Source organism: Anomaloglossus baeobatrachus, chromosome 3 (genome assembly GCF_048569485.1).
Source record: "Anomaloglossus baeobatrachus isolate aAnoBae1 chromosome 3, aAnoBae1.hap1, whole genome shotgun sequence".
NCBI classification, from domain to species: domain Eukaryota; kingdom Metazoa; phylum Chordata; class Amphibia; order Anura; family Aromobatidae; genus Anomaloglossus; species Anomaloglossus baeobatrachus.
In genome coordinates this window covers 483,858,585-483,886,221 of record NC_134355.1, presented here as the reverse complement: position 1 = coordinate 483,886,221, position 27,637 = coordinate 483,858,585, and the positions used below count along the sequence as shown (strand labels likewise).

The window sequence follows — 27,637 nt, the reverse complement described above, 5'->3', positions numbered from 1 at the left end:
TCACTATTATCACATGACATAAAACTTCATACTGTACTGAGGACCATTATTCTTTGGACACCAAGCATTGGGAGTGCATGAAACAGTACAATGTATTACAGAAAACTGACAGTTCATGGCAGCACTTTGGACACAAAGGTTATAGCTTAATAAATGCAGTATGAACGTATGAAAGCCCCACATGAGAACCTTTTTGCCTTGAGCACCCTTCCAAGAAACCAATATAAAAGATATCGCTTTTCACTGAGGAAAATATAACTCTGAAAATAGGAATGGATATTATAGTTTTGACTGGTGCAAAGCTCTGGCTGGGCTTTCCATCACACATAGACAGCGCTTTAATCCTGAGATACTATTGTGTTTTACAATTAAACACAGCACAATTATGGATCCTACAAGGTGTTCCTGGAATAGTATGGCTTCAGTGTTGTTAGGCAGAAGGCAGAACCTTGTACAGATGTCTCCTGTCACGAGCTCACGTAGGACTCTGTCCAGGCAGGTGAACTTTCATCATTCATTGCGTAAGGTGCTTTTCTGCAGACTTTCTTTAGCCGGAATAGTCTGCAGGCAGCTGCACGGTATTTTTTCGACATGATATTGTACAAAATAGGGTTAATGGCAGCGCTCAGGTAAAAAAGCACAAAAGATACCAAGTTACAATACTGGCTGATAAGAGCAATTTCCCAGGATCCTGCTTCAAAGGATTTAGAGAACAGGTAGCGGGCCACATGGAATGGTAGCCAGCATAGGATGAAGGCAAACACCACCACAGCTGAAAAAAAGACACAGAAAGGTATTAAACACAAGGTCAAATAGTCATTTCTAATCCCACCCCATAGTGTTCACTGTGACAGTCAATTTGTGGCAGGGAATTCCCACCTTCATCTACCTCTGCTTTTTATTTTTTTTGAAAGGCTCCTTCTATAACGGTGAATGGCCCATGCCCATGGTTCTATAACTGTGTTGTACAGCACCCATAGACGGCCATTGACCCCTACTGTACACCTCTATACTTCTGCTTTTATATGGAGGCTAGAGTTGAGCGAGTATCTAACTATTCGTACTCGCTATACTCATAACGAGTACTGTCTAATACTCGCGTATTCGTTCCGAATAGCATGTGCAATGCAAGTCAATGGGGAAAAATTTGCAAGTAACCCGAATGCCGTACTATTCGTGCGAGTAGCAAATAGTGCATTACTTAGTGAGTTTTCCCAATTGACTTGCATTGAACACACTATTCCGAACGAATACGCGAGTATTAGACAATATTCGTTATGAGTATAGCGAGTACTAATAGTTAGGTACTCGCTCAACTCTAATAGAGGCGCATTGTATGCCATATTATAGAAGAATTCTCCCCGCAACCAAACAGAAGCATAAGACCAACCTACATTTCTTAGAAGACCCAAGGCCTTTGCATGGACTTTAAGACCTTGTTCACATGTCTATGACACGGATAGTAAGTGAATGTAACACAAGTGGCAGCCATGTGCTGTCATTTTTTTTTGTAAACCAGTTCATTAGAAGGGGTGAGTTTTGTTAGCAAATCAGAGCAAAGTAAGACATATGGGTTTGGTGGGTAGTGCATTGTTAGTGTCAATTTGTACATATTTTAATAGGTGATTAATTGTTATGTTATTGTTGAACTGAGGTTATTACTCATCCACCATTGTGTTTTAAATATTTATTTTTTACATACTTGCATTATATCTTGAATGATAGTTAGTGCATATTACCTTGTCCTGGGTGTTTGAAAGCAGGGTTCCCCAACTCCGGTCCTCATGGCTCACCAACAGTGCATGTTTTCAGGATTTATTTACTATAGCACAGGTGATAATCACCTGCACAGGTCATGATTCCAACACCCGAGCAATGCTAAGGAACATCTGAAAACCTGCACTGATAGTGAGCCGTGAGGACTGGAGTTGGGGAACCCGGTTTTAAAGGGACCTGTCACCATGAAAATACATTCAAGTCTCCAGGCACTATGCTATAGAGCAGGGGGAGCTGAGCAATCTCATATATTAGTTTTGTGAGAGAAGATTCAGTATAACCTGTGAGTTAACCATTAAATCCTCTGCTCTTTCTAGGATTTTCATCCAGTGAACGGTCCTATCAGTGACTGACAGCTTTCTTTGTATAAGCGTGAATGCTGTTATCTGTCAATCACTGATAGGACTGCCCATTTGTCCCAAAACCCCACAACACATTAAATGATGAAAAAACAGGTTATACTGCATGTTTTCTCACAAAACTATATATCACTCTGCTCTGTTTTCCATGCACTGTTACATGATACAAGCAGATTTGACTGCTTTTTCATGGTGACAAGTTCCTTTTTTGTCTCCAGTAGATCAGATACATTTATTAAATAAAATTGTATTCTAGGTGATTATTCCATTGCATTGGTATTTGTTTTTGGTGCACAGTGTAAAATAGCTTGACGATAAATGAAGGGTACATAGAGTTGTTTGGGATACTCGGCCAAATATTAATATTGGACTAAACAAGTTATGTGCTTCAGTTCCAGTATATGTAAAGCATTTCTCTGATTCTTTTCTGTGGGCCACAAGCCATAAAAAAAACATGAAAATACCAGTGGATTATATATGTGTTCTCATGTTTAAAAATAAAACTCAAACTTACTATACAAATGGTCATGGGAATAATTTACTAACCATATGTTTATTCATAAACTAATTATATAGTTATATCCAAAATTTTTGAGAGCCTGCATGCAGAAATATGGAAACTGTTTTCTAAGTTAGAATAATTGTAAGATGTAATAATTTTTCTCTGCCTTCCCCTGATCCTACCAAAAAGGCAACATATTGGAACTGTAACTCTCTAACGGTAAGGACACACGGTGAGTAAAACAGAGTGAATAGAATGCGATAAAAAAAAATTGCATTCCACTTGGAGCAATGCTACTCTATGGGGCAGCACCCATGTGCAATTCTTATCTCAGCCATAATCTGACCAAGAAAACAATTGCAGCATGTTGCGGGTGGAATCCGATTCATTTTCACTCACACCCATACACGTCTATGGGTGCGAGAGAAACATCGCACTGCACTCACATTACATGGGAGTGCAGTGCGATAATCGCATAAGCTGATAATGGAGGAGATAAGGAGATTAGTCGCTCCCTCTTCTCTACAGCTGTGATCTGATAGCAGATCACATCACAGTATATTGTCACTTGGCTTACACTCTCAGCAGAGTAGGAGTCCGGGGGTCATTAGCATATCGCGTCTGATGCTCTCGGATGGGATACTATATACCCATGTGGCCTAATGGCTGTATGGGCTATATAAAAGATGATAGATAGATCCTATATAAAGGGATAGAAGGATAGAGAGATACAATATAAAAGGATAGATAGGATAGCTAGATACTATATAAAGGGATAGATAGAAGGATAGATAGATACTATATAAAGGGACAGATAGAAGGATAGATACTATATGAAGGGATGGATAGAAACTTTATAAAGGGATAGATAGATAGAAGGATAGCTATACACTTAATAAACAGAAACAGAAGTTCCAGGCGGCACACAATCCTTCAAGGTGCACGTGTCCAAGGAAGGCATCCACAGTATAATTAATACAAAGGACCGGCACTCCAAATCTTCTGAAATATTTTTGTAGTTTATTCCATCATAATCATAATATACAGGCGTAAATACGCGTTTCGGCTAATAGTGAGCCTTTTTCACATCTATAGATTAAATGAATGCACACACATATATATACACACAATGAGTGGATTACTTCCTTTGTGACTGACCCACCTATCTCATCTGCATACTAAATTAATTAGTTAATTTATTAATCAAATTTCCATATATGTTTCTCATTAGAATTCAAACTGAAACAAGCAGATTCACTGAGATGATGGTTCAACCACAATTACAAATGGATTTAGACATATAAAGAACCAATAGTTGAACAACAGCCTAATAAATCAAAGGGTTAATTTTTTCCCTTTGCTCAAAATTACATAAATTTGACATTTTCCATGTAAATTAGTACATCTTTAATATTGCAAATACACTGTCATTACATGTCAAGTATATTTTTCCTTGATTTTAATAAGTCGCATTTTTCCTTTTGAAGAAAAATGAAAAAATAAAAATAAACTGTGTTGCATCAATTCAATATTTCATTATATGTATGGCTGTGTTACAAAAAACAAGTTACATCATAGTCCCTATTCAGTCCCAGTGGATGGAGAGACTGCAGTCGGTGTATCCAGTATAGCTCACGCTGCTTCAATGCCCTGACAGGATCTCCTCCTCGCCTGGGCTGCGGGACTTGCTCCAGGATCTGATAACGCAATTGTGACACATTGTGTTTGTGTTCAGCAAAGTGCTGCGGTACCGGTAATAAAACATTCTTTTGTCTAATGGTGTATTTATGGTTGGAAAGCCTCTCTTTTAGTTTCACAGTTGTTTCCCCGACGTAGATAAGACCGCAGGGACACTTCAGAATGTAAACTATGTAGCTACTGTCACAAGTGTAATACCCTCTTATCTTAAATGATTCTCCCGTGCGGGGGTGATGAAAGGAGTCTCCCTTAATGATCCCTGAACAATGTACACAATTAAGACAAGGGAAGGTGCCCATCACAGGAGTAGATAAGAAGGTTTGTGCTAATTTACTTTTACCACTAAAGCTGGTGTCACACATAACGACGACGACAACGACGTCGCTGCTACGTCACCATTTTCTGTGACGTTGCAGCGACGTCCCGTCGCTGTCGCTGTGTGTGACATCCAGCAACGACCTGGCCCCTGCTGTGAGGTCGCCGGTCGTTGCTGAATGTCCAGCTTCATTTTTTGGTCGTCACTCTCCCGCTGTGACACACACATCGCTGTGTGTGACAGCGAGAGAGCGACGAAATGAAGCGATCAGGAGCCGGCACTGGCAGCTGCGGTAAGCTGTAACCAGCGTAAACATCGGGTAACCAAGGGAAGACCTTTCCCTGGTTACCCGATGTTTACGCTGGTTACCAGCCTCCGCTCTTGCTGCCAGCGCCGGCTCCTGCACTGTGACATGTGGCTGCAGTACGCATCGGGTAATTAACCCGATGTATACTGTAGCAAGGAGAGCAAGGAGCCAGCGCTAAGCAGTGCGCGCGGCTCCCTGCTCTCTGCACTGTGACATGTAGCTGCAGCACACATCGGGTTAATTAACCCGATGTGTGCTGCAGGAGAGCAAGGAGCCAGCGCTAAGCGCGGCTCCCTGCTCTCTGAACTGTGACATGTAGCTGCAGCACACATCGGGTTAATTAACCCGATGTGTGCTGCAGGAGAGCAAGGAGCCAGCGCTAAGCGCGGCTCCCTGCTCTCTGAACATGTAGCACAGCGACCTTATGATCGCTGCTTCTGCTGTGTTTGACAGCTAAGCAGCGATCATAACAGCGACTTACAAGGTCGCTGTTACGTCACCGAAAATGGTGACGTAACAGCGACGTCGTTGTCGCTGTCGTTTAGTGTGACACCAGCTTTAGATCTGCTCTTACAATTTTATCTCTCAGATTCTGCGATCTGCGGTGACAGATTAAAGGGGGCAAGTTGAATTCTTTAATTTTTGGATAGGAATTAGATATTACATTCCAATGTTTGCGCAGAATGCGATGTATAAACACTGACCACGGGTGATATGTGTTAATAAACGCCATGCATTTCTCCTTTTTCTTTACAACAGGTTGTTTAGATCTTTGATCTTTTAATAGGGCTTTGGGATACCCTCGCTGAGAAAATTTTTTAGACATTTCCTCAAGTCTTATTTCACATAACTGAGGGTCAGCAACGATTCTGCGTACCCTCTGGTATTGTGAATAGGGCAATGAATTCTTTAAATGTGGAGGGTGGTTACTAGAAAATAATAACAAATTGTTCCTATCTGTTGTTTTTTTATATAAATCTGTAGTCAGGGTGTTGTCAATATCCTTGGTAACCAACACATCCAAAAAACTAATTTTTTCACAAGAAACCTCCATAGTAAAATTTAATTCTACCCAAACTGTACTAAGTTCTTGAACAAAAACCTTTAGAGCTCGAATGTCGCACCTCCACACGCAAAAAATATCATCTATAAATCTTCGCCAAAATAAACAGTGTTTTTTAAAAAAATTATTTGAATAGATGAAATTATCTTCAAACCAAGCCATATAGGCATTTGCATACGGAGGTGCGACATTCGAGCCCATCGCGGTCCCGCACCGCTGTTTGTAAAACGTGTCTTGAAACAAAAAATAATTTTCTTCCAAAATAAGAGATAATAGATCCAGAAACAAATCTTTCTGTGTGTCAGTGTGATTGGACGATTGTAACAACCACTTCACAGCCCTTATTCCTTTGCTATGTACAATGGACGTATATAAATTGCAAACATCTAAGGTGACTAATAAATCATCATCACTGATTTTAAGATTTTTAATGTCATTCAGAAACTGCGAGGTATCTAATAAAAATGACGGTGTAGACTTTATAAGAGGGGTAAGAATCTTTTCTAGGAAGATAGCTGGTGCTGACAAGATGGAATCCGTCAGTGCCACTATCGGCCTCCCGGGCGGTTTTTCCAGCGATTTATGCACTTTTGGCAGTGTATAAAGAATTGGGGTAATAGGATGTTTATTAATTAAAAAGGAAACTGTTTTGTCATCAATTGTTTTTAGGGCTGAATATTTACCCACAATCTGCTCTAATTTTTTGGTGATATCAAACACTGGATTATTTTTCAAAATTTCATAAACATTTCTATCTGATAATTGTGACATAATTTCTTCTATGTACGCTATTCTATCCATTACCACCAAACTACCCCCCTTATCTGCTGGTTTAATTATTAGGGACATATCCTCCTTGAGAGATTTTAAAGCTTTTCTTTCTTCCTTATTAAGGTTATTATAATGACACAAAGCCCCACTTTTGAATTTTTTAACCATTACATCTACATCCCTCTGAACTAAATTCACATAGGTTTCAATTGGGTTAAACGACTTTAAAGGGTTCATACTACTCTTAACCCTCAAACCTAAATTGTGAAGAAAAATAGTGTCAGATGTATTACCTTCAGATGTAGTAGTATCTCTGTCTGAAAATTGGGCGCATAACCTCAAGGAACGAAAAAATTTTTGAAGATCAATGTCCAATGCAAAAAAATCAAAATTAGTAGATGGACAAAAGGATAATCCCTTAGATAAAACTCGTAGTTGATTTGAATCTAAGGATTTAGATGATAAGTTCAGGACTAGGGATTCTCCCTGACATGTGCTCGAGTCCGTATTGGATCCGCGACGTCTCCTATGATGGCGTCCGGCTCTCCTAAGAGGTCTCGTCGGGTCCTTCGTTTTCGCCCTAAAAAAGGAGCCCTGGATATAGTGGTGGACTCGCTGCCAGATCCTGAGGATTGAGATCCCGTACGTCTGTTTCCCCTGAATGAAAAGGGTTTTGCAGTGCCTGATGAGTCCTGCCATCTGTATACCCGTTTATAGATATAATCCTCTGAGTCTCTGATATACTTGTTCCTCTTCTTCTGTTCAATCTCTTTCTTTAAATCCTGCTGGATCTTATTAATTTTATTCTTTAATGAATCAAGTTCATCAGATTTCAAAGAGTCTTTTAGCTGGACTTCAATTGCTGCAATTTTGTCTTTAGATTCCAAAATTGCTGCTTGTAAGTGTTTTATAGTTAATATCATCAAGTCCATTGAACATTTATTTAAGATGTTGGCAAATTGAGTACAATATTCAATATTATCACAAAAGAAAGTTGGTCTAAGGTTAACCCTTAGTCCTCGTGGAATTTTCTCAGTCCTGTGATATTGAGCGAGTGTGGCTGCATGCAGTTCATATGAGGTCAAATGTCTCACCTCTTTTTCCCAGTCTCGTCCTCTCCACTCAGATGCTGGGATATTCAGAAAATCCGTGGAAGTAGCCACAGTGGCAAGTATATCACTAGCCTGTTCAGTAGTAAATGAAAGCGTTGTAGGATTCATGGATTCAATCTGGTGCTCGTCTCACTGGAAGAAGGCCAGGGAATATACAGAAACAGAAGTTCCAGGCGGCACACAATCCTTCAAGGTGCACGTGTCCAAGGAAGGCATCCACAGTATAATTAATACAAAGGACCGGCACTCCAAATCTTCTGAAATATTTTTGTAGTTTATTCCATCATAATCATAATATACAGGCGTAAATACGCGTTTCGGCTCATTGTGTGTATATATATGTGTGTGCATTCATTTAATCTATAGATGTGAAAAAGGCTCACTATTAGCCGAAACGCGTATTTACGCCTGTATATTATGATTATGATGGAATAAACTACAAAAATATTTCAGAAGATTTGGAGTGCCGGTCCTTTGTATTAATTATACTGTGGATGCCTTCCTTGGACACGTGCACCTTGAAGGATTGTGTGCCGCCTGGAACTTCTGTTTCTGTATATTCCCTGGCCTTCTTCCAGTGAGACGAGCACCAGATTGAATCCATGAATCCTACAACGCTTTCATTTACTACTGAACAGGCTAGTGATATACTTGCCACTGTGGCTACTTCCACGGATTTTCTGAATATCCCAGCATCTGAGTGGAGAGGACGAGACTGGGAAAAAGAGGTGAGACATTTGACCTCATATGAACTGCATGCAGCCACACTCGCTCAATATCACAGGACTGAGAAAATTCCACGAGGACTAAGGGTTAACCTTAGACCAACTTTCTTTTGTGATAATATTGAATATTGTACTCAATTTGCCAACATCTTAAATAAATGTTCAATGGACTTGATGATATTAACTATAAAACACTTACAAGCAGCAATTTTGGAATCTAAAGACAAAATTGCAGCAATTGAAGTCCAGCTAAAAGACTCTTTGAAATCTGATGAACTTGATTCATTAAAGAATAAAATTAATAAGATCCAGCAGGATTTAAAGAAAGAGATTGAACAGAAGAAGAGGAACAAGTATATCAGAGACTCAGAGGATTATATCTATAAACGGGTATACAGATGGCAGGACTCATCAGGCACTGCAAAACCCTTTTCATTCAGGGGAAACAGACGTACGGGATCTCAATCCTCAGGATCTGGCAGCGAGTCCACCACTATATCCAGGGCTCCTTTTTTAGGGCGAAAACGAAGGACCCGACGAGACCTCTTAGGAGAGCCGGACGCCATCATAGGAGACGTCGCGGATCCAATACGGACTCGAGCACATGTCAGGGAGAATCCCTAGTCCTGAACTTATCATCTAAATCCTTAGATTCAAATCAACTACGAGTTTTATCTAAGGGATTATCCTTTTGTCCATCTACTAATTTTGATTTTTTTGCATTGGACATTGATCTTCAAAAATTTTTTCGTTCCTTGAGGTTATGCGCCCAATTTTCAGACAGAGATACTACTACATCTGAAGGTAATACATCTGACACTATTTTTCTTCACAATTTAGGTTTGAGGGTTAAGAGTAGTATGAACCCTTTAAAGTCGTTTAACCCAATTGAAACCTATGTGAATTTAGTTCAGAGGGATGTAGATGTAATGGTTAAAAAATTCAAAAGTGGGGCTTTGTGTCATTATAATAACCTTAATAAGGAAGAAAGAAAAGCTTTAAAATCTCTCAAGGAGGATATGTCCCTAATAATTAAACCAGCAGATAAGGGGGGTAGTTTGGTGGTAATGGATAGAATAGCGTACATAGAAGAAATTATGTCACAATTATCAGATAGAAATGTTTATGAAATTTTGAAAAATAATCCAGTGTTTGATATCACCAAAAAATTAGAGCAGATTGTGGGTAAATATTCAGCCCTAAAAACAATTGATGACAAAACAGTTTCCTTTTTAATTAATAAACATCCTATTACCCCAATTCTTTATACACTGCCAAAAGTGCATAAATCGCTGGAAAAACCGCCCGGGAGGCCGATAGTGGCACTGACGGATTCCATCTTGTCAGCACCAGCTATCTTCCTAGAAAAGATTCTTACCCCTCTTATAAAGTCTACACCGTCATTTTTATTAGATACCTCGCAGTTTCTGAATGACATTAAAAATCTTAAAATCAGTGATGATGATTTATTAGTCACCTTAGATGTTTGCAATTTATATACGTCCATTGTACATAGCAAAGGAATAAGGGCTGTGAAGTGGTTGTTACAATCGTCCAATCACACTGACACACAGAAAGATTTGTTTCTGGATCTATTATCTCTTATTTTGGAAGAAAATTATTTTTTGTTTCAAGACACGTTTTACAAACAGCGGTGCGGGACCGCGATGGGCTCGAATGTCGCACCTCCGTATGCAAATGCCTATATGGCTTGGTTTGAAGATAATTTCATCTATTCAAATAATTTTTTTAAAAAACACTGTTTATTTTGGCGAAGATTTATAGATGATATTTTTTGCGTGTGGAGGTGCGACATTCGAGCTCTAAAGGTTTTTGTTCAAGAACTTAGTACAGTTTGGGTAGAATTAAATTTTACTATGGAGGTTTCTTGTGAAAAAATTAGTTTTTTGGATGTGTTGGTTACCAAGGATATTGACAACACCCTGACTACAGATTTATATAAAAAAACAACAGATAGGAACAATTTGTTATTATTTTCTAGTAACCACCCTCCACATTTAAAGAATTCATTGCCCTATTCACAATACCAGAGGGTACGCAGAATCGTTGCTGACCCTCAGTTATGTGAAATAAGACTTGAGGAAATGTCTAAAAAATTTTCTCAGCGAGGGTATCCCAAAGCCCTATTAAAAGATCAAATATCTAAACAACCTGTTGTAAAGAAAAAGGAGAAACGCATGGCGTTTATTAACACATATCACCCGTGGTCAGTGTTTATACATCGCATTCTGCGCAAACATTGGAATGTAATATCTAATTCCTATCCAAAAATTAAAGAATTCAATTTGCCCCCTTTAATCTGTCACCGCAGGTCGCAGAATCTGAGAGATAAAATTGTAAGAGCAGATCTAAGTGGTAAAAGTAAATTAGCACAAACCTTCTTATCTACTCCTGTGATGGGCACCTTCCCTTGTCTTAATTGTGTACATTGTTCAGGGATCATTAAGGGAGACTCCTTTCATCACCCCCGCACGGGAGAATCATTTAAGATAAGAGGGTAATACACTTGTGACAGTAGCTACATAGTTTACATTCTGAAGTGTCCCTGCGGTCTTATCTACGTCGGGGAAACAACTGTGAAACTAAAAGAGAGGCTTTCCAACCATAAATACACCATTAGACAAAAGAATGTTTTATTACCGGTACTGCAGCACTTTGCTGAACACAAACACAATGTGTCACAATTGCGTTATCAGATCCTGGAGCAAGTCCCGCAGCCCAGGCGAGGAGGAGATCATGTCAGGGCATTGAAGCAGCGTGAGCTATACTGGATACACCGACTGCAGTCTCTCCATCCACTGGGACTGAATAGGGACTATGATGTAACTTGTTTTTTGTAACACAGCCATACATATAATGAAATATTGAATTGATGCAACACAGTTTATTTTTATTTTTATTTTTTAATTTTTCTTCAAAAGGAAAAATGCGACTTATTAAAATCAAGGAAAAATATACTTGACATGTAATGACAGTGTATTTGCAATATTAAAGATGTACTAATTTACATGGAAAATGTCAAATTTATGTAATTTTGAGCAAAGGGAAAAAATTAACCCTTTGATTTATTAGGCTGTTGTTCAACTATTGGTTCTTTATATGTCTAAATCCATTTGTAATTGTGGTTGAACCATCATCTCAGTGAATCTTCTTGTTTCAGTTTGAATTCTAATGAGAAACATATATGGAAATTTGATTAATAAATTAACTAATTAATTTAGTATGCAGATGAGATAGGTGGGTCAGTCACAAAGGAAGTAATCCACTCATTGTGTGTATATATATGTGTGTGCATTCATTTAATCTATAGATGTGAAAAAGGCTCACTATTAACCGAAACGCGTATTTACGCCTGTATATTATGATTATGATGGAATAAACTACAAAAATATTTCAGAAGATTTGGAGTGCCGGTCCTTTGTATTAATTATACACTTAATAAAGGGATAGATCTTGTATAAAAGGATAGATAGATACAATATAAAGGGATAGATAATTATTAATGTTTTAATTAATTTAATTTTAGATACTAAATTAAGGGATACTAAATAGATACTAAATAAAGGGATAGCTTGATAAAAGGATAGATAGATAATATATAAAGGGATCGATAGAAGGATATATACTATATAAAGGGATAGATAGAAACTATATAAAGTGATAGATAGAAGGATAGATAGATACTATATAAAGGGATAGATAGGATAGATAGATACATAGATAGATAGATAGATAGATAGATAGATAGATAGGATAGATAGATACTATATAAAGGGAAGGATAGATACTATATAAAGGGATAGATAGAATAGATAGATAGATACAATATAAAGGGATAGATATATAGAATCGATAAATACTATATAAAGGGATAGATAGCTAGATAGGATAGATAGATAAATATATAAAGGGAAGGATAGGTAGATACTATATAAAGGGATAGATAGGCAGCTGCTTTTATTCTTTCATTAAATAAACACAACCCATATGAACCTGTCCATGTTTCCCGTGCAGCTATAAATGGACACAATTATGTTTTCATTCAGGTTGTATTTTGTATTGATACTGGTAGCAGAATAATACTTCCTTCTTTACTAGAGTCCTCTAAATTGAATAAAGTACATTAGAATACAGTGTGTAGAATACAGTAGAAAATGCACTTAATAAAAACATTTATATTTGTACTGGATATAGCCATATCAACGAGAAACACAACATCCATACTTTATATGACCAACAGACAAATAGAAATAAATACATATAAGCTAAGTGTTTTTATTACGTACATTTTGGTCACCATGTAACTCTGTGTATTTTTATGTAGAGGCGTTTGAGACAATTTTTTATTGTAAAAAGTTTTTTGGGAAAAATGTGTGATTTTTTTTCTATTTTGCTGCTTTTTAAAAGTGCATGTATTCAGAGTGTGCAGATAAGGCCTTGTTCAACAGCCATCTGTGCAATGAGCAGCACACTGAACGGTAATCTGTGTCAGTGCTCACCGCAAATTTTAACATAGAAATCGAGGCATGCACTAGTCCGGTCTGGGTTATCAACTAGTGTCTGGAAACAGCAAGCATGTCTTCCACCCTCCGCTATAAGGACATGCACACAGAACTGCACATGTTGCCAGTTGTGTCCTCATTTTTCTAACGTAACTGTTCCCTTTTTCTTACATAGCTGTCTGAACTCAGCCTAAGGGTGGCTTTACATGCTGCGATATCCGGCCCGATATCGCTAGCATGCGACCCACCCCCATCGTTTGTGTGAAACGGGCATATCGCTGCCCGTTGCGCACAAAATCTGGCACCCCCGTCACACATACTTACCTGCATATCGACGTCGCTTAGACCGGCGTACCGCCTCCTTTCTAAAGGGGCGGTCCGTTCGGCGTCACAGCGACGTCACACAGCGGCCACCCAATGAAAGTGGAGGGGCGGAGATGAGCGGAACGTAACATCTCGACCACCTCCTTCCTTCCGCATTGTGGCCGGAGGCAAGTAAGGAGATGTTCCTCGTTCCTGCGGCGTCACATGTAGCGATGTGCACTGCTGCAGGAACGAGGAACAACTTCTCCCCTGCGACAGCAGCGATAACTGGCAGCGGACCCCCATGTCAACGAGGAGCGATTTTGGACGTTTTTGCAACGATCCAAAATCGCTCCTAGGAGTCACACGCTACGACATCGCTACAGCGGCTGGATGTGCGTCACAAAATCCGTGACCCCAACGAGATCGCTGTAGTGAAATCGTAGCGTGTAAAGCCCGCTTTAGGCTATGTGCGCATGTTGCGTACTGCCGTGACAAATATTCTGCAGCGGTTTGACAGTGCATGTGCGCTTCTAATCACTGCAGAAACACTGTGTAATGGATGCAGTGTGTCTACAGAATAGATGCCGATTTCATGCGCTATGGCTGCCTCTTCCATAGACAGAGTGGGAGCAGCATGCAAAGCGCACAAAATAAGTGACATGTTACTTTTTTGAGCGCAGCGATTTGATCCAAATTTCCACATGCAAATCCCTGCGCTCACAAACGGAATGTGCAGATGGATTATGCATAATCTTCATAGATTGTGCTGGGGACGCAGGACGCATAAGTTTACACTGCAGTGCAATATGCAGCGTAAACGCATGAAATTACGCAACATGCGCACATAGCCTTAGGATTAAGACAGGCTTATGAATTGTGACTATATATAAAGCTGCATAAAAAAATAGCAAACTTCAGTAAAATGGTGGTGTAAAAAGTGAGAAACCAGTTGTAGACAGAAGTGTCGTACTCAAAAATGCAACAAATGTGTCAAACATTGTGGAACAGTTAAATATATTTGGTGTAATGTAGCGCAGCAACAGCAAAACTGACTTAAAAAAATCCTGATAGATTTTTTGGACTGTATCTTGCTATGGTGGTGGGCATGTACTGTATCATTTGAAATGTATTAAAGTGTTCAAAATCTGTTTGTTACCAATCCAAACGTTACTTGTGTGCAGGAGACCTAAGGCCTAAGACACACGGCATGAAAATCGGAGCGAGTGGAACGCGATGTTTTATCGCATTCCACTCAGACCAATATTAGCCTATGTCCCAGCACCCATGAGCGCTTATTTTCTCAGCCCTAATCGGACCGAGAGTACAATCACAGCATGCTGCAATTGTAATGTGAGTCTTGTTTCTCTCGCACCCATTCAAGTCTATGGGGCGAGAGAAAAATCGCACTGCACTCGCAGTACACCGGTGTACCGTGAGTGCAGGGCGAGAATGGCAATATCCAGCAACGGAGGAGAGAGGGAGATAAATCACTCCCTCCCATCCGCAGTGCCAACCCGCCCCTCCTCAGAGTTGGCCCGCCCCCTGCAGCTGTGGTCTGATCGCATGATCAGACCTCAGTCGCAGCGACACTCGCATGACACTCGGCTCCCTCTGTGCTGCCAGCGTGAGCCGAGTGTCATGCGAGGATCGCAGTAGATCCCCATGTGGCCTTACTCATACACTTTCAGAGTCCATTTAACACAAACCTGACAGCTGATACATGCTGCCCAATGCGTGGGTTGCATGTATTAAGTACTGGTGTACGATTTCAGCCACATATGTTTGATGCTGAAATTTTTTCAGAGAAAAACATACTTTAAGGAGAATCTGTCAACAGAGTTTTACAATGTAATCTGAGGGCAGCATGACGTTGTGGGTGAGACACAGATTTATGCAGTATCACTTATTAGGTCATGTGCTGTTTATTCCACATAATGACAGTTTTATTACCAAGATATTATTACTGCCTGGACTACATGGTGCGTAAGCAGTTGTCCAACCACACCCCCTACTCTGATAAGCAGCTCACTGTCAATAGACAATGTATACAGAAAGCTGGGGGTGGGGTTATCTTTGTGAGCTCTGCTCTGCTCTCTCTTCCTACATTATGCTGCTGTCAGATGAGGTAGAAAACACCTGGTGACAGATTCCCTTTAAAAGCTCCCATGAACCGAATCCATGTTGTAGTTGGTCGGTCCTACATGCGCATATAGGTAGAGACCTGTCAATGCAGGGCAGTGAATGGAAAAAAGCTGCCAGAGGCCCACCGGTCCGACTCATCTACAGTGAAGTCCTGATCCCCGGCGGCTTTTCAAGTACGTTTTTTTCTCTGAAACGCCACAGCGTTTCAGGGTCAAACATATATGGCTGACATTGTACAGGCAATGCCCAATACATGCTGCCCAGATCGGGCAGCATGAATCACCTAACAGATTACTTACCCTATTTCATGGCTGGCCATTCAGCATCATGAGGGGCCTGTCAGGATATATTCGCATACAACAGTAATGGTGCCACAGGAATCATGCAGTAGAGAAATGCACTTTCTATCATGCACATTTGTCTGTAATTGCAATTCTAGTTTGGTTTAAAAAAACAAAACAACAAAACAACTAAGTTAGGCTATGTGCGCACAGTGCGTTTTTCGCGGCGTTTTTGCGCGTTTTTCGGGTGCGTTTTTGGCCTCAAAACTGCAGGACTTTGCTTCCCCAGCAAAGTCTATGAGTTTTCATTTTTGCTGTCCGCACACATCTGTTTTTTTTACCTGCGTTTTTGAGTTAAAAAAAGAAATGGACATGTCAGTTCTTTCCTGCGTTTTTCTGCGTTTTCCCCCCATGCAATGCATTGGAAAAACGCAGAAAAATGCAGAGATCAAAAACGCAGCCAAAAACGCACCAAATCGCGGCAAAAACGCATGTGTTTGATGCGTTTTTTCGACGCAGGTGCGTTTTTGTGCGTTTTTAGCGGCCAAAAACGCACAAAAAGGCTATGTGCACACGCTGCGTTTTTTTGACGCTGCGTTTTTGTGCGTTTTTGGCCGCTAAAAACGCACAAAAACGCAACTGCGTCGAAAAAACGCGGCAAAAAACGCACACGTTTTGCCGCGATTTGGTGCGTTTTTTTGCTGCGTTTTGCTGCGTTTTTGCTCACTGCATCCTTTTGCGTTTTTTATCAGTGAACAAAAAAAAAAAGGTCTGATGTCATTTCCTTCTTCAATGTGTTCATTCTCCACTAGTGTATGCAGAAGAGCAGACAGCTGCAGAACTACAAGGCTCAGCATCCTCGATCCAATAGTGTATGCAGGAGAGCAGACAGCAGCTGTCGAACTACAAGGCTCAGCATCCTCCTTCCAGGACTGTATGCAGGATTTCTTTGCCCCCCCCCAAAAAAAAAAATGACGTGGGCTTCGCCATATTTTTGTATGCTAGCCGTGTACAGCAGGCAGGTACGGGCTGCCCCCAACCCCCAGCTGCCTATTTGTACCCGGCTGGGAACCAAAAATATAGGGAAGCCCTTTTTTTTTAAATTATTTCATGAATTTCATGAAATAATTTAAAAAAAAAAATGATGTGGGCTTCGCCCAATTTTTGAGTCCAGCCGGGTACAACTAGGCAGCTGGGGATTGGAATCCACAGTGCAGGGTGCCCATGCTTTCTGGGCACCCCCGCTGTGAATTGCAGTCCCGCAGCCACCCCAGAAAATGGCGCTTTCATAGAAGCGCCATCTTCTGGCGCTGTATCCAACTCTTCCGGCTGCCCTGGTGACGGGTGGCTCGCCGGGTAATAATGGGGTTAGGGCTAGCTGTATATTATCAGCTGGCCCTAAGCCCGAAATTCATGGTGTCACGCCAATATTAGACATGGCCACCATGAATTTCTAGTAAAGATAAAAAAAAAACACAACACAGAAAAATATTTTTATTAGAAATAAAACTCAACACAATTAGTGACTCCATCTTTATTGAAATAAACCCCCCTCCTCAGTAATCCTGGGTTAGGGTCCCGCGCCGTCCTATCCGGATCCAATATCATCTGATCGGTTTGCTGGAAGGCAAAGCGATCAGATGTCAGGTTCCAGGATGTGAATCCCATCACACATCAGCTGATTGTATAAAAGCCGATTATACAATCAGCTGATGCATCGGTGCAAAAAAAAAAAAAAAATAATACTCACTTATGTGCTGATTACCGGCATCTCCTGGAGCGATGGGGCGGGAGTCTGATCCTGTCCGATCGCTGCAGCAGCTGCCGGTAATCAGGGATGAAGTCTCCTGACGCATCCGCTGATACCGGCCGGGCGCCCGCGTCACCGCGATACTTACGATCACCTGATGTGTCAGGTGACAGCATCATGTGATCCATCGCCAGGTCCTGCATCCATCGGAGGTTTCCCGGCCGTCTGCACACAGCCGGAGCGGCGATACCGTGAGAGGAGATGGGAGCGGGCATGGCACCGGGAGGCTGCAGACAGGTGAGTATAACTTTTTTTTTTTTTTCTACTGTTAACTTTTGTTTTCGCAGCCGCTTCCACCTCCCGCCCAGACATGGCGCCGCACGGCAGCATACATGCACAGGACGGGAGGTGGAAGCGGCGGTGACGGTACCGGGAGGATTCACGCTTCTGTATATACTGACAGAAGGAATCCTCTTCCTGTACACGTCACTTTACTACCCACCTCCTGCGTTTATAGCTGCGTTTTTGGTCTTAGAAACGCACCAAAACGCACCAACACGCAGCTATTTGCGTTTCTCATTGCGTCTTTCAACATCCCATTGAACTCAATGGATGAAAAGCGCAGTGAAAAACGCGGGAATAATTGACATGCTGCGTTTTTGTGGTCACCACAAAAACGCAGCTGAAAAAAAACGCTGTGTGGGGACAGCAAAAATGAAAACTCATAGACTTTGCTGGGGAAGCAAAGTCATGCAGTTTTGAGGCCAAAAACGCACCCGAAAAACGCGCAAAAACGCCGAGAAAAACGCACCGTGTGCACATAGCCAAAAACGCAGCGTCAAAAAGACGCAGTGTGCGAACCTAGCCTTATATGAACATATTGAAACTATAGAAAACTGCAGGGTACAACATGTAACACATGGTTTTAGGTGCTATAGTTTTCCTCATTGAAATGATTGGGAATGTTGCAATGCTATAAAGCAGCGTGTTCTAGACACCATATTATAAATCCAATTAACTACATTCAGCATTAGGCCCCTGCGGTCACTTACAGCAGTATATGAGCATGACCTTAGAGTAATGACATTCATGGTACTATAAAGGAAAAATCACACATGATAACAGTTCATCGAATGCGGCTGCTATTTCAACAGAACAGGAAATAAGTGGCCACCAGACACTATGTGCTGCTTATCTCCAGGGGACGCTATGGGATCAGAAAGGAATAATGAATCCTGTTTATTACGTTTTCACTGAAGTCAGCGAAGATCTCAGGGGTCAGGACAGGGCAGGTTGTCTGCAAAGTGGGACCCTGGACAAAAGATTAAGGTGGGGCCTAAATGCTCCCATGTTGCACCATCACACTCAGACATTAGGTGACATTTACATGGGCTGAGTGTAGACTGGTAATGAGCGATCACCAATATTCATGTCCTTCAGCGCTTGTTCCCCGCCTCTTTACACTGGATGACGAAGAATGATGGGCACAGAACGATCACGAATAGATCAATCTGCCGCCATACAGGATCATGTTATCAGCAGCACGTCTGAGATTGCCGTCGGCCGATGTGCTGCTGAGAACAAGGATTTGTGTTCCCCATAAACAATCCAATCACCGATGAATGAGCAGCATTTTATTCGTTCGTTAGGTGATTGCCGACATATTTACACTTATGAACTATTATCTCTGCATCCGGGATTTATACATGGATACTACATACAATATGTGACACAAACACTGTGTGTTATGCACACATATGTATACACACACGGTATACAACATAATATACATCAAGCATATATACACACATGTATTCACCAAGCACATACACACACAATATATGTATACACACATAGCATACACACAGCACACAGGCATGTATACACCAAACACATACACACACTTATGTATACACTGAGCATATACATGCACACAAATACACATATATGTATACACACATAGCACATACTAATGTATGCACCAAGCACATACACACTTATGTATACACATACATACCTGCTATTTGTGTATACATGTATGTATACACCGAGAAGACATATAAATACACACATACCATACATGCATATATACACCAAGCACACACATACAAACACACACACATAGCAAAGACTCATGTATACACCAAGCACATATACAGTACAGACCAAACGTTTGGACACACCTTCTCATCTCTAGAACAACTGTTCAGAGGGGACTTTGTGCAGCAGGTCTTCATGGTAAAATAGCTGCTAGGAAACCACTGCTAAGGACAGGCAACAAGCAGAAGAGACTTGTTTGGGCTAAAGAACACAAGGAATGGACATTAGACCAGTGGAAATCTGTGCTTGGGTCTGATGAGTCCAAATTTGAGATCTTTGGATCCAACCACCATGTCTTTGTAGAAAAGGTGAATGGATGGACTCTACATGGCTGGTTCCCACCGTGAAGCATGGAGGAGGAGGTGTGGGGGTGTGGGGGTGCATTGCTGGTGACACTGTTGGGGATTTATTCAAAATTGAAGGCTTACAGAACCAGCATGCCTACCACAGCATCTTGCAGCGGCATGCTATTCCATCCGGTTTGCGTTTAGTTGGACCATCATTTATTTTTCAACAGGACATTGACCCCAAACACACCTCCAGGCTGTGTAAGGTCTATTTGACTAAGAAGGAGAGTGATGGGGTGCTATGCCTGATAACCTGGTCTCCACAGTCACCAGACCTGAACCAAATCGAGATGCTTTGGGGTGAGCTGGACCACAGAGTGAAGGCAAAAGGGCCAACAAGTGCTAAGCATCTCTGGGAACTCCTTCAAGACTGTTGGAAAACCATTTCCGGTAACTACTTCTTGAAGCTCATCAAGAGAATGCCAAGAGTGTGCAAAGTAGTAATCAAAGCAAAAGGTGGCTACTTTGAAGAACCTAGAATATAAGACATATTTTCAGTTGTTTCACACTTTTTTAAGTATTTCATTCCACATGTTTTAATTCATAGTTTTAATGCCTTCAATGTGAATCTACAATTTTCTGAGTGATGAAAATAAAGAAAACTCTTTGAATGAGAAGGTGTGTCCAAACGTTTGGTCTGTACTGTATGTATACACACAGCTCACACGCATGTATACACTGAGCACATACACATATGTATAAACACATAGCACAGATACATATATACACCGAGAACATATACTAAAAAATCCACACATATGTATACACACACACAGAATACAGGTATGTCTACACCAACTACATACACACATATATATATACACACACCGCACACATCCAAGTATACACCAAGCACATACACAAACACACACACATATGTATACACACATAGCACACATACATGTATACACCAAGAATATACATACACATATATATATACACACACAGCACAAACAGATGTATTCAGAGCGCATATATGTCTTCACATATATACCCCAAGAGCTCATACATTCTAGGCTCCACCACACACAGAGACACACAGACAAAAAAGTTGCATTTGAATTATTAAGCACCATTGTGATGTTCCAAAATCCCTATGACAAGACTTCCTGTCTTGTGTTGTTATGGGGTCACTAGTGGAAATGTTGGCCTTAATGCCTTGTAAGTTCTGCCTGCCTGATAATTGTCTACAAATTTAGGAACTATGGAGCTATCCGAACCCCAATTACACTTCATAGATATAATTATTTTTTATTTTTGTTAGTAAACCCATCATGAATAACCGAAGAATGAAGCCTGCAGGGAGCTCTAATGCTGCTATTATCAGGCAATTACAACAATTTTAACCCTTTCATCCCCAGGTGATTTTCCGTGTTTTTTTTTTTTGTTTTCCTTGCCTTCTTTCAAGAGCCATAACTTTTTTTTTTCATTTTTGCTTCCATAAAGCCATATGAGGACTTATTTTTTGCAGGATGAGTTGTACTTTTGAATGAAGTCATTCATTCTACCACATCGTGGGATAAAAATTCCAAGTGTGTTGAAATTGCATAAAAATTGAGTTCTTTTTATTTAGCTTGTTAACTATATGGTAAAACTGACCTCACTCACAAGATTATTATCCAGGTCAGTACGAATACGCAGATACAAAACACATATAGTTTTGTTTTTTTTATTTAAGTGGTGGAAAAAAAATCTGAAATTTGTAAAAAAAAAAAAAAAAAAAAAAAATATTTTCTTTGCTTTTGTCACCACATTCGGAGTCCCGTAACATTTTAATTTTTTGGGATCTAGGGTTAAGTTTCTTCTTTTTGAGTTCTGAGCTGACATTTTTACTGATACCATTTTGGGGTAGATATGATAATTTGATCACCTCTTATTGTATTTTATCGCAATGTTGCGGCAGCCAAAAAAACCCAAAATACTGGTAGTTTGATTTTTTTTCTCTTTACAGCGTGTTACTGATCGGATTAATTTACTTTATATTTTGACAGATCGGACTTTTACAAATGCAGCAATACCAAATATATATATATATATATATATATATATATATTGCAGTATATATTTTATATTTTTTTTTTATTTTATTAATGGTTGTAATGATATTATCAGTGTAGGTTCTCTGTCGACTTTGGGGTCCCCGAAAGGAGTGGGGGCCATTCGCAATCGACCAGTTTGTCCTTTTCCACCCCCCCAACGCCAGCCATGAGTCAGTGCCATAGGAATAGCTAATTTATATACAAGTGCACAGGTTTATCGTGGTGTGTAAATTACTATTTTAAAATCAATATTTAATATGAAACATGAAAAAAAAGGGAATATGTAGCTATTCTGATATTGATAAATAATGTAAGTACACAAGGTACATCAGGTCTAATAAATCTGTTCAATAATGTGTATAGATTATATTGTGAAATCTGGTCACTGACTCATTTTAATACAAAAGAAAGTCCTAAAAAAAAAGAAAATGTGAATGTTTCGGACATACTGAGAACTGAAGTTACTAATGAGGGTGTTGTTCAGATACCCGCCTTTAGAAGTATAATCCCTATTATTTATTATGCCGTAACTTAAATATACTCAGAGGTGATGCGTCTTTGTGTTACCCATATTTCTAGCAGATGTTGGTGCCATGTAACATATACAGCTCTCCCAGACCACTACTAGAGTAAATAAAAGAACTGTCCTCTTAAAGACTAACCATAGTTTTATTTTTTTTTTAATCAGTCATTAGTACAAGTGAAAATAAGAAACTTTGTAATATATCTGAGCAGAGAAATGTCCTTCCTTCTCTTACTGGACTGATCTCTCACTCGCAATTCATGGGTAAAGCCTACAAAATCTATATTAAATAAAGACTGATTTCCCCGGTGCTGACATAGGAGATGACAGTTGGTGCTTTTGGGGAGGGGGTGAAGGAGAAGCTGTAGGCAGATACAGAACAAATTCTCCTGAAATTTCTCCATAGAACTTTATGTGCACCAACAGTCATCTCCTATCTCAGGACTGTAATGGGAAAGTCTGATTCACTGAAGACAGATTTTACCCATGAGCTTATAATTTAGAGTCTGAATAATCAGTCAAGGAGGAGAATCAAGCAGATTTCTTTGATAAGATATATTACAAACTTTCTTAATTCCGTGTGCACTTATTGATATATGTAAAAAAAAATAATCAAACGATGGTTACTCTTTAATACAGCAATAATAACATAGTAAGTTTGTTCATACTTTTGTATTTGCAAAGGGTCAAAGAGGATCCGCATGGAATTTGCTCTGGGAAATATTGTAGGAGGAACATCTGATCAAAGTTGCAATAGTCCATGTGATATGAAGGTAAGGGAAGCAAATTGTTAAAGTGACATTAATATTGTGATCTTTTAATCATAATAATGATAAATAAGATACAATAATAGGATTGATATCCTAAATATCTCTAGTCGTATTAAGTGTCCATGACATGTTTAATGATGGAGTCCTACCCACTAGGTGCACTAAGTCAGCGTCCACTGCAGTTTTGGCATTGTATTCCTGATGAATGGGACTACAAATGACACCCATGAGGATAAACCCAGAATTAAAATCTTAAGATATTACATTGAATGAAACTGGTAATTCTCAATATGCCTTACTCTATCTGGAGGGTCATAAGCGAGCAATGTGAACTGTCTCTAACGATTTACTGTACTGCGTCACCACCAGGCATGACTCTCCTGTGCTTGCTCTGTTTAGAGTAGCCATGAATTGTATATTCTCATTAGCATTCAGTTTTATACTGGATTTACGCCATCTCCATAAACACACAAAATAAGTTTACACAGTTGTAAACACTTGTAGCACAGTTTAAGCTATTTCTCCTATAGGAGCGCCAATGTTTTCCAATATTTATAAGCAGAATACAATTTTTATATTTTTGGTATAATCATAATAACTAAAGCGTAAGGGAAGATTATTTTCTTTGAGGAGTCACAGACTCCTAATAAGATGAAAGCTCACTGAATGGTGGGGGGACCAATTACTGCTCACCATGGAAACCACAACTAAACATTTTTATTTGAAAAACAACTATTTGATACTTTATGATTAGCGTTATTGTCATTTTGACCATAGAATGAAGCTGATGGCTACTTTTGCTGGGTTTTACACCTTGAATTTAGCTGATTTTACATAGTGGCCAGGTAAAGTCGATAATTTGCATCCTTAGTGTTTGCTTTATGATTTTATGGTCTTTATTGCAAAACGCAGCATGCCCTAGGATAAGGGTTTTTAAGACATTTTTCTTTATCAAACTTTATAAACACTTCGAAAAAGATTTGCAGCTATGTTTCAAAAAACATTATTAAAATGCATGAAAAAAGATCATACCAGGTCATTGAAACTGCAGATAGTATTTACATGCTTTTTCAAATGGCATAAAAAAAATCTGTAAAGACGTTCTGTCATTGTGCCAATAAGTAGCCAAATACAATACAAAAACTTTATACACTGAACATAGAAAAAAAGAGATAAAGGTTGGCTCGGTGGTTTGCATTGTCGCTTTGCTGCGTTGGGGTCCTTAGGTAATCCCGTGAAGGACATCTGCAAGGAGTTTATATGTTCTCACTGTGTGTGGGATCCTCCGGTTTTCTCCCAGACTTCAAAGACATACTGACAGGGAATTTAGATTGTGAGCCCCAATGTGAAAATCCCACCAAAGACATCTGCAAGGAGTTTGTATGTTCTCCCCGAGTTTGGTGGGTTTCCTCCGGGGTTCTCCGGTTTCCTCCCACACTCTAAGGACATACTGATAGTGAATTTAGATTGTGAGCCCCAATGGGGATAATGATGATGTCTGTAAAGTGATGTGGAAATTAATGGTGCTATATAAGTGAGTAAAATAAATAAATAGCTTATAGAGAGAGCACTAGATGATAGTGGCAGATTAGTCTCTGGTAATAAATATAAAAAAGTGAGATAAAGATTATTTCATGTTCTGTTTTTGCAGATTACATCAACAAACCATAAAATCCTCATATGACCCATGAAAGCCATATAATCTGTTGTGATTGTCCTCACAATGAACACCGGGTACATCTTTACCATTTGTACATGTGATGTTCAGGTGAGCATGAGATTTCTCTTACAGTGACAGTAAATTGTAATATATGAAATGTTATAAAGCACAACACATAAATATCACAAATGGCATTCCTACCTAGCATTTTGACAGTCTGTTTGTTATTCTTGTCCCTGTGAGAGACACTTGGTCCTAGAGAGTCCATCTTCCTTCTCCACAATTTCCTACCAATAAGGCTGTACAGAACAGTGAGGCAGAAGACAGGCAAGAAGAAGAAGACACTTGATGTCCACACCATGATTGTGAGGAGCCCAGACTTGACTGCATACTCTGTAGCTTTACATTCATTTGTTTCTAATGGATTGGTTCCATTCTCATGTTCAACACCGACCAAGACAAAGATAGGTCCTGCACTGACAAAGGATACTGCCCAAAGAACAAATATCACCAGTTTCACTCTGCCCTTAGTGATGACCACCTTAGCCTTCAGAGGAAAACAGATGGCAAAATATCTCTCCACACTTAGGGCTGTGATATTCAGGATTGTAGAGTAAGTGCAACTTTCACTGATGAATTGGAACAGCTTACAGAGGAGGCTTCCAAAATTCCAGGGTCTGTATTGCCAGAGCTTGTATAAGTCAAGGGGCATACAGAGAAAGATGAGGAGGTCTGAGAATGCCATGCTAGAGAGATACAGGTTAGTTGTAGTCCTCATATCCTTGTACTTAGACACTACTAGCATAGTCATGATATTACCAAATATCCCAATAATAAACAAGAGAACACAAACCACAGTTATTCCAGTAAGGACTGGAACTGGGAAAAGATAAATGGGGTCTTCTGGCCAGGTAGAATTATAGTAGTAGTAACCCTTAGTTATATTATCTGAATATCTTTCACTGGACATGGTTCTCACCTGGCCATAAATAAAGTCGGGGGATATTCTCACCATGAAGCTTCCAAACGAGCATATGACATTTCTTCATTTCCACTGGAGAAATATGTGATGACCTTTACAGAAATTCAGATAGCGACCATATCATGTACAGGTGCAATCTTGAAGAAGCTGGTGCACAACCTATCACCTTTTATAAAGTGATCTTATGTTCCCCAAATAATAGGCACTGAGGTCCGCACTTTACGCTTCATCCAAGGAAAAATTAAGATTCGAATTCCATTTATGGTAGATTTTCTGAACAAAATAATGACTTAAGGAAAGAGATATTTTCTTGAATTTCTGCTGCAAAAAACATAATTCCTTGGGAATTCTTCATTAAGGGTCTTGTCCTATAAATACTCCACAGAAAGGTTGCAGAAACTTGGAGAGCAATAGGAGCAGAGTTCTCTGTGGTCAGGTCTCATCTCTCCTATGCTGTATCCCAGCAGCTCGACTTGTATGAAGAAGCTGGAGAGCAGACCCCAGACAGGATCCTCATCACGCCCCTTCTCCCTCCCATATACTAATGCTGTGTGCTTCTTACAGGTTACAGAGCTCTAGGAACTCGCAGCCTGTGCAGAAGCCTGGCCACAAAATACACCAGACACATCTGCTCCTATTAGCTTTAGCTTGGCTTTTCTTTTCTTCAGAGAGATCTATTGTATACTCTGGCATTTATTATATTTATTTCATATATTGAATGTGTAGTGATAAAAGACATGCACTACAGTGGATGTTAGAACCACAATGTTCTATTGTGAAGATAACTATGTGGGCTGCATATTGATGGATTTATATATTGTAGCTAGAAACAGTGTTTTTTTTCTAGACAGGGACATACAAAAAAGTGCAGAATCTCTGCCTAAAGTATTAATAAAGCCAAATTAGAAGTTTATTAGGTGCACCCTGCCTTCACACAGGCACTTATTCTAATTTGAAGGGGTATTAATATATACAGGTCCATATCCCCTGAAGTTAAGAATTCTTCAGTATGATACGCTCTACGACTGCTTTACTTTAAACTTAGAAATAGGATGTCTTGTGTTAAAAACTGTTTAAACTGATAAATTTGATAATAATAGACAGTACTACCATGTTGGGTGAAAGTGGTTACAGCTTTATTAACCACTTCTTTGAAGTTTCTTATTTTCCATATCCATTTATATCCTTATAAACCTTGTTTCCAGCAAACTTCCAACCATGCATGGTCACTGCGTAAGACAGTGAGCATGTATTTTCTGGGTCAACATTCCACCGCAGGAGGGTGTCGAAACACCTCTTTGACATCCCGACCACCGCCAACCAACATCACCAAAGTGCTTTCAATACCATCATGCAAACTGGATAACGAGATATCATTTGCTACCTCATTCAAGTAGACCCCATCGGCCAACATTAAGTTAGCATTGTCTCCTTCCAGCATACGGCGCCGAACCGCAATATCTCCTGTACACTATATGAAATGTGACACTGACATGTTAAGTAAACGTCGAGCTCTTTCCAAATCTGCCTTCTAGCTCCTCTCCAAAATTGCCGTGGAACTATTTCTGACCAAACCAAAGCACAT

The 27,637-nt window shown here is 39.8% G+C and overlaps 1 protein-coding gene across 1 annotated transcript; it reads right to left on the bottom strand.

Moving 5' to 3' along the window:
• GHSR (growth hormone secretagogue receptor) lies at positions 1-26,509 on the bottom strand. The gene is made up of 2 exons (XM_075338552.1): positions 25,272-26,509; positions 1-772 (listed from the first exon to the last, which is right to left on the bottom strand). The coding sequence occupies exons 1-2, from the start codon at positions 26,083-26,085 to the stop codon at positions 468-470; spliced, it is 1,119 nt and encodes a 372-aa protein (XP_075194667.1). The 5' UTR covers positions 26,086-26,509; the 3' UTR covers positions 1-467.
• Positions 26,510-27,637: the final 1,128 nt, after the last annotated feature.

Coding starts and splice junctions, on each gene's coding strand:
- GHSR (XM_075338552.1), bottom strand. CDS start 26,085: ATGGTGAGAATATCCCCCGACTTTATTTATGGCCAGGTGAGAACCATG. Junction 773..25,271: donor ACAGACTGTCAAAATGCTAG/GTAGGAATGCCA, acceptor TCTTTTTTTCAG/CTGTGGTGGTGTTTGCCTTC.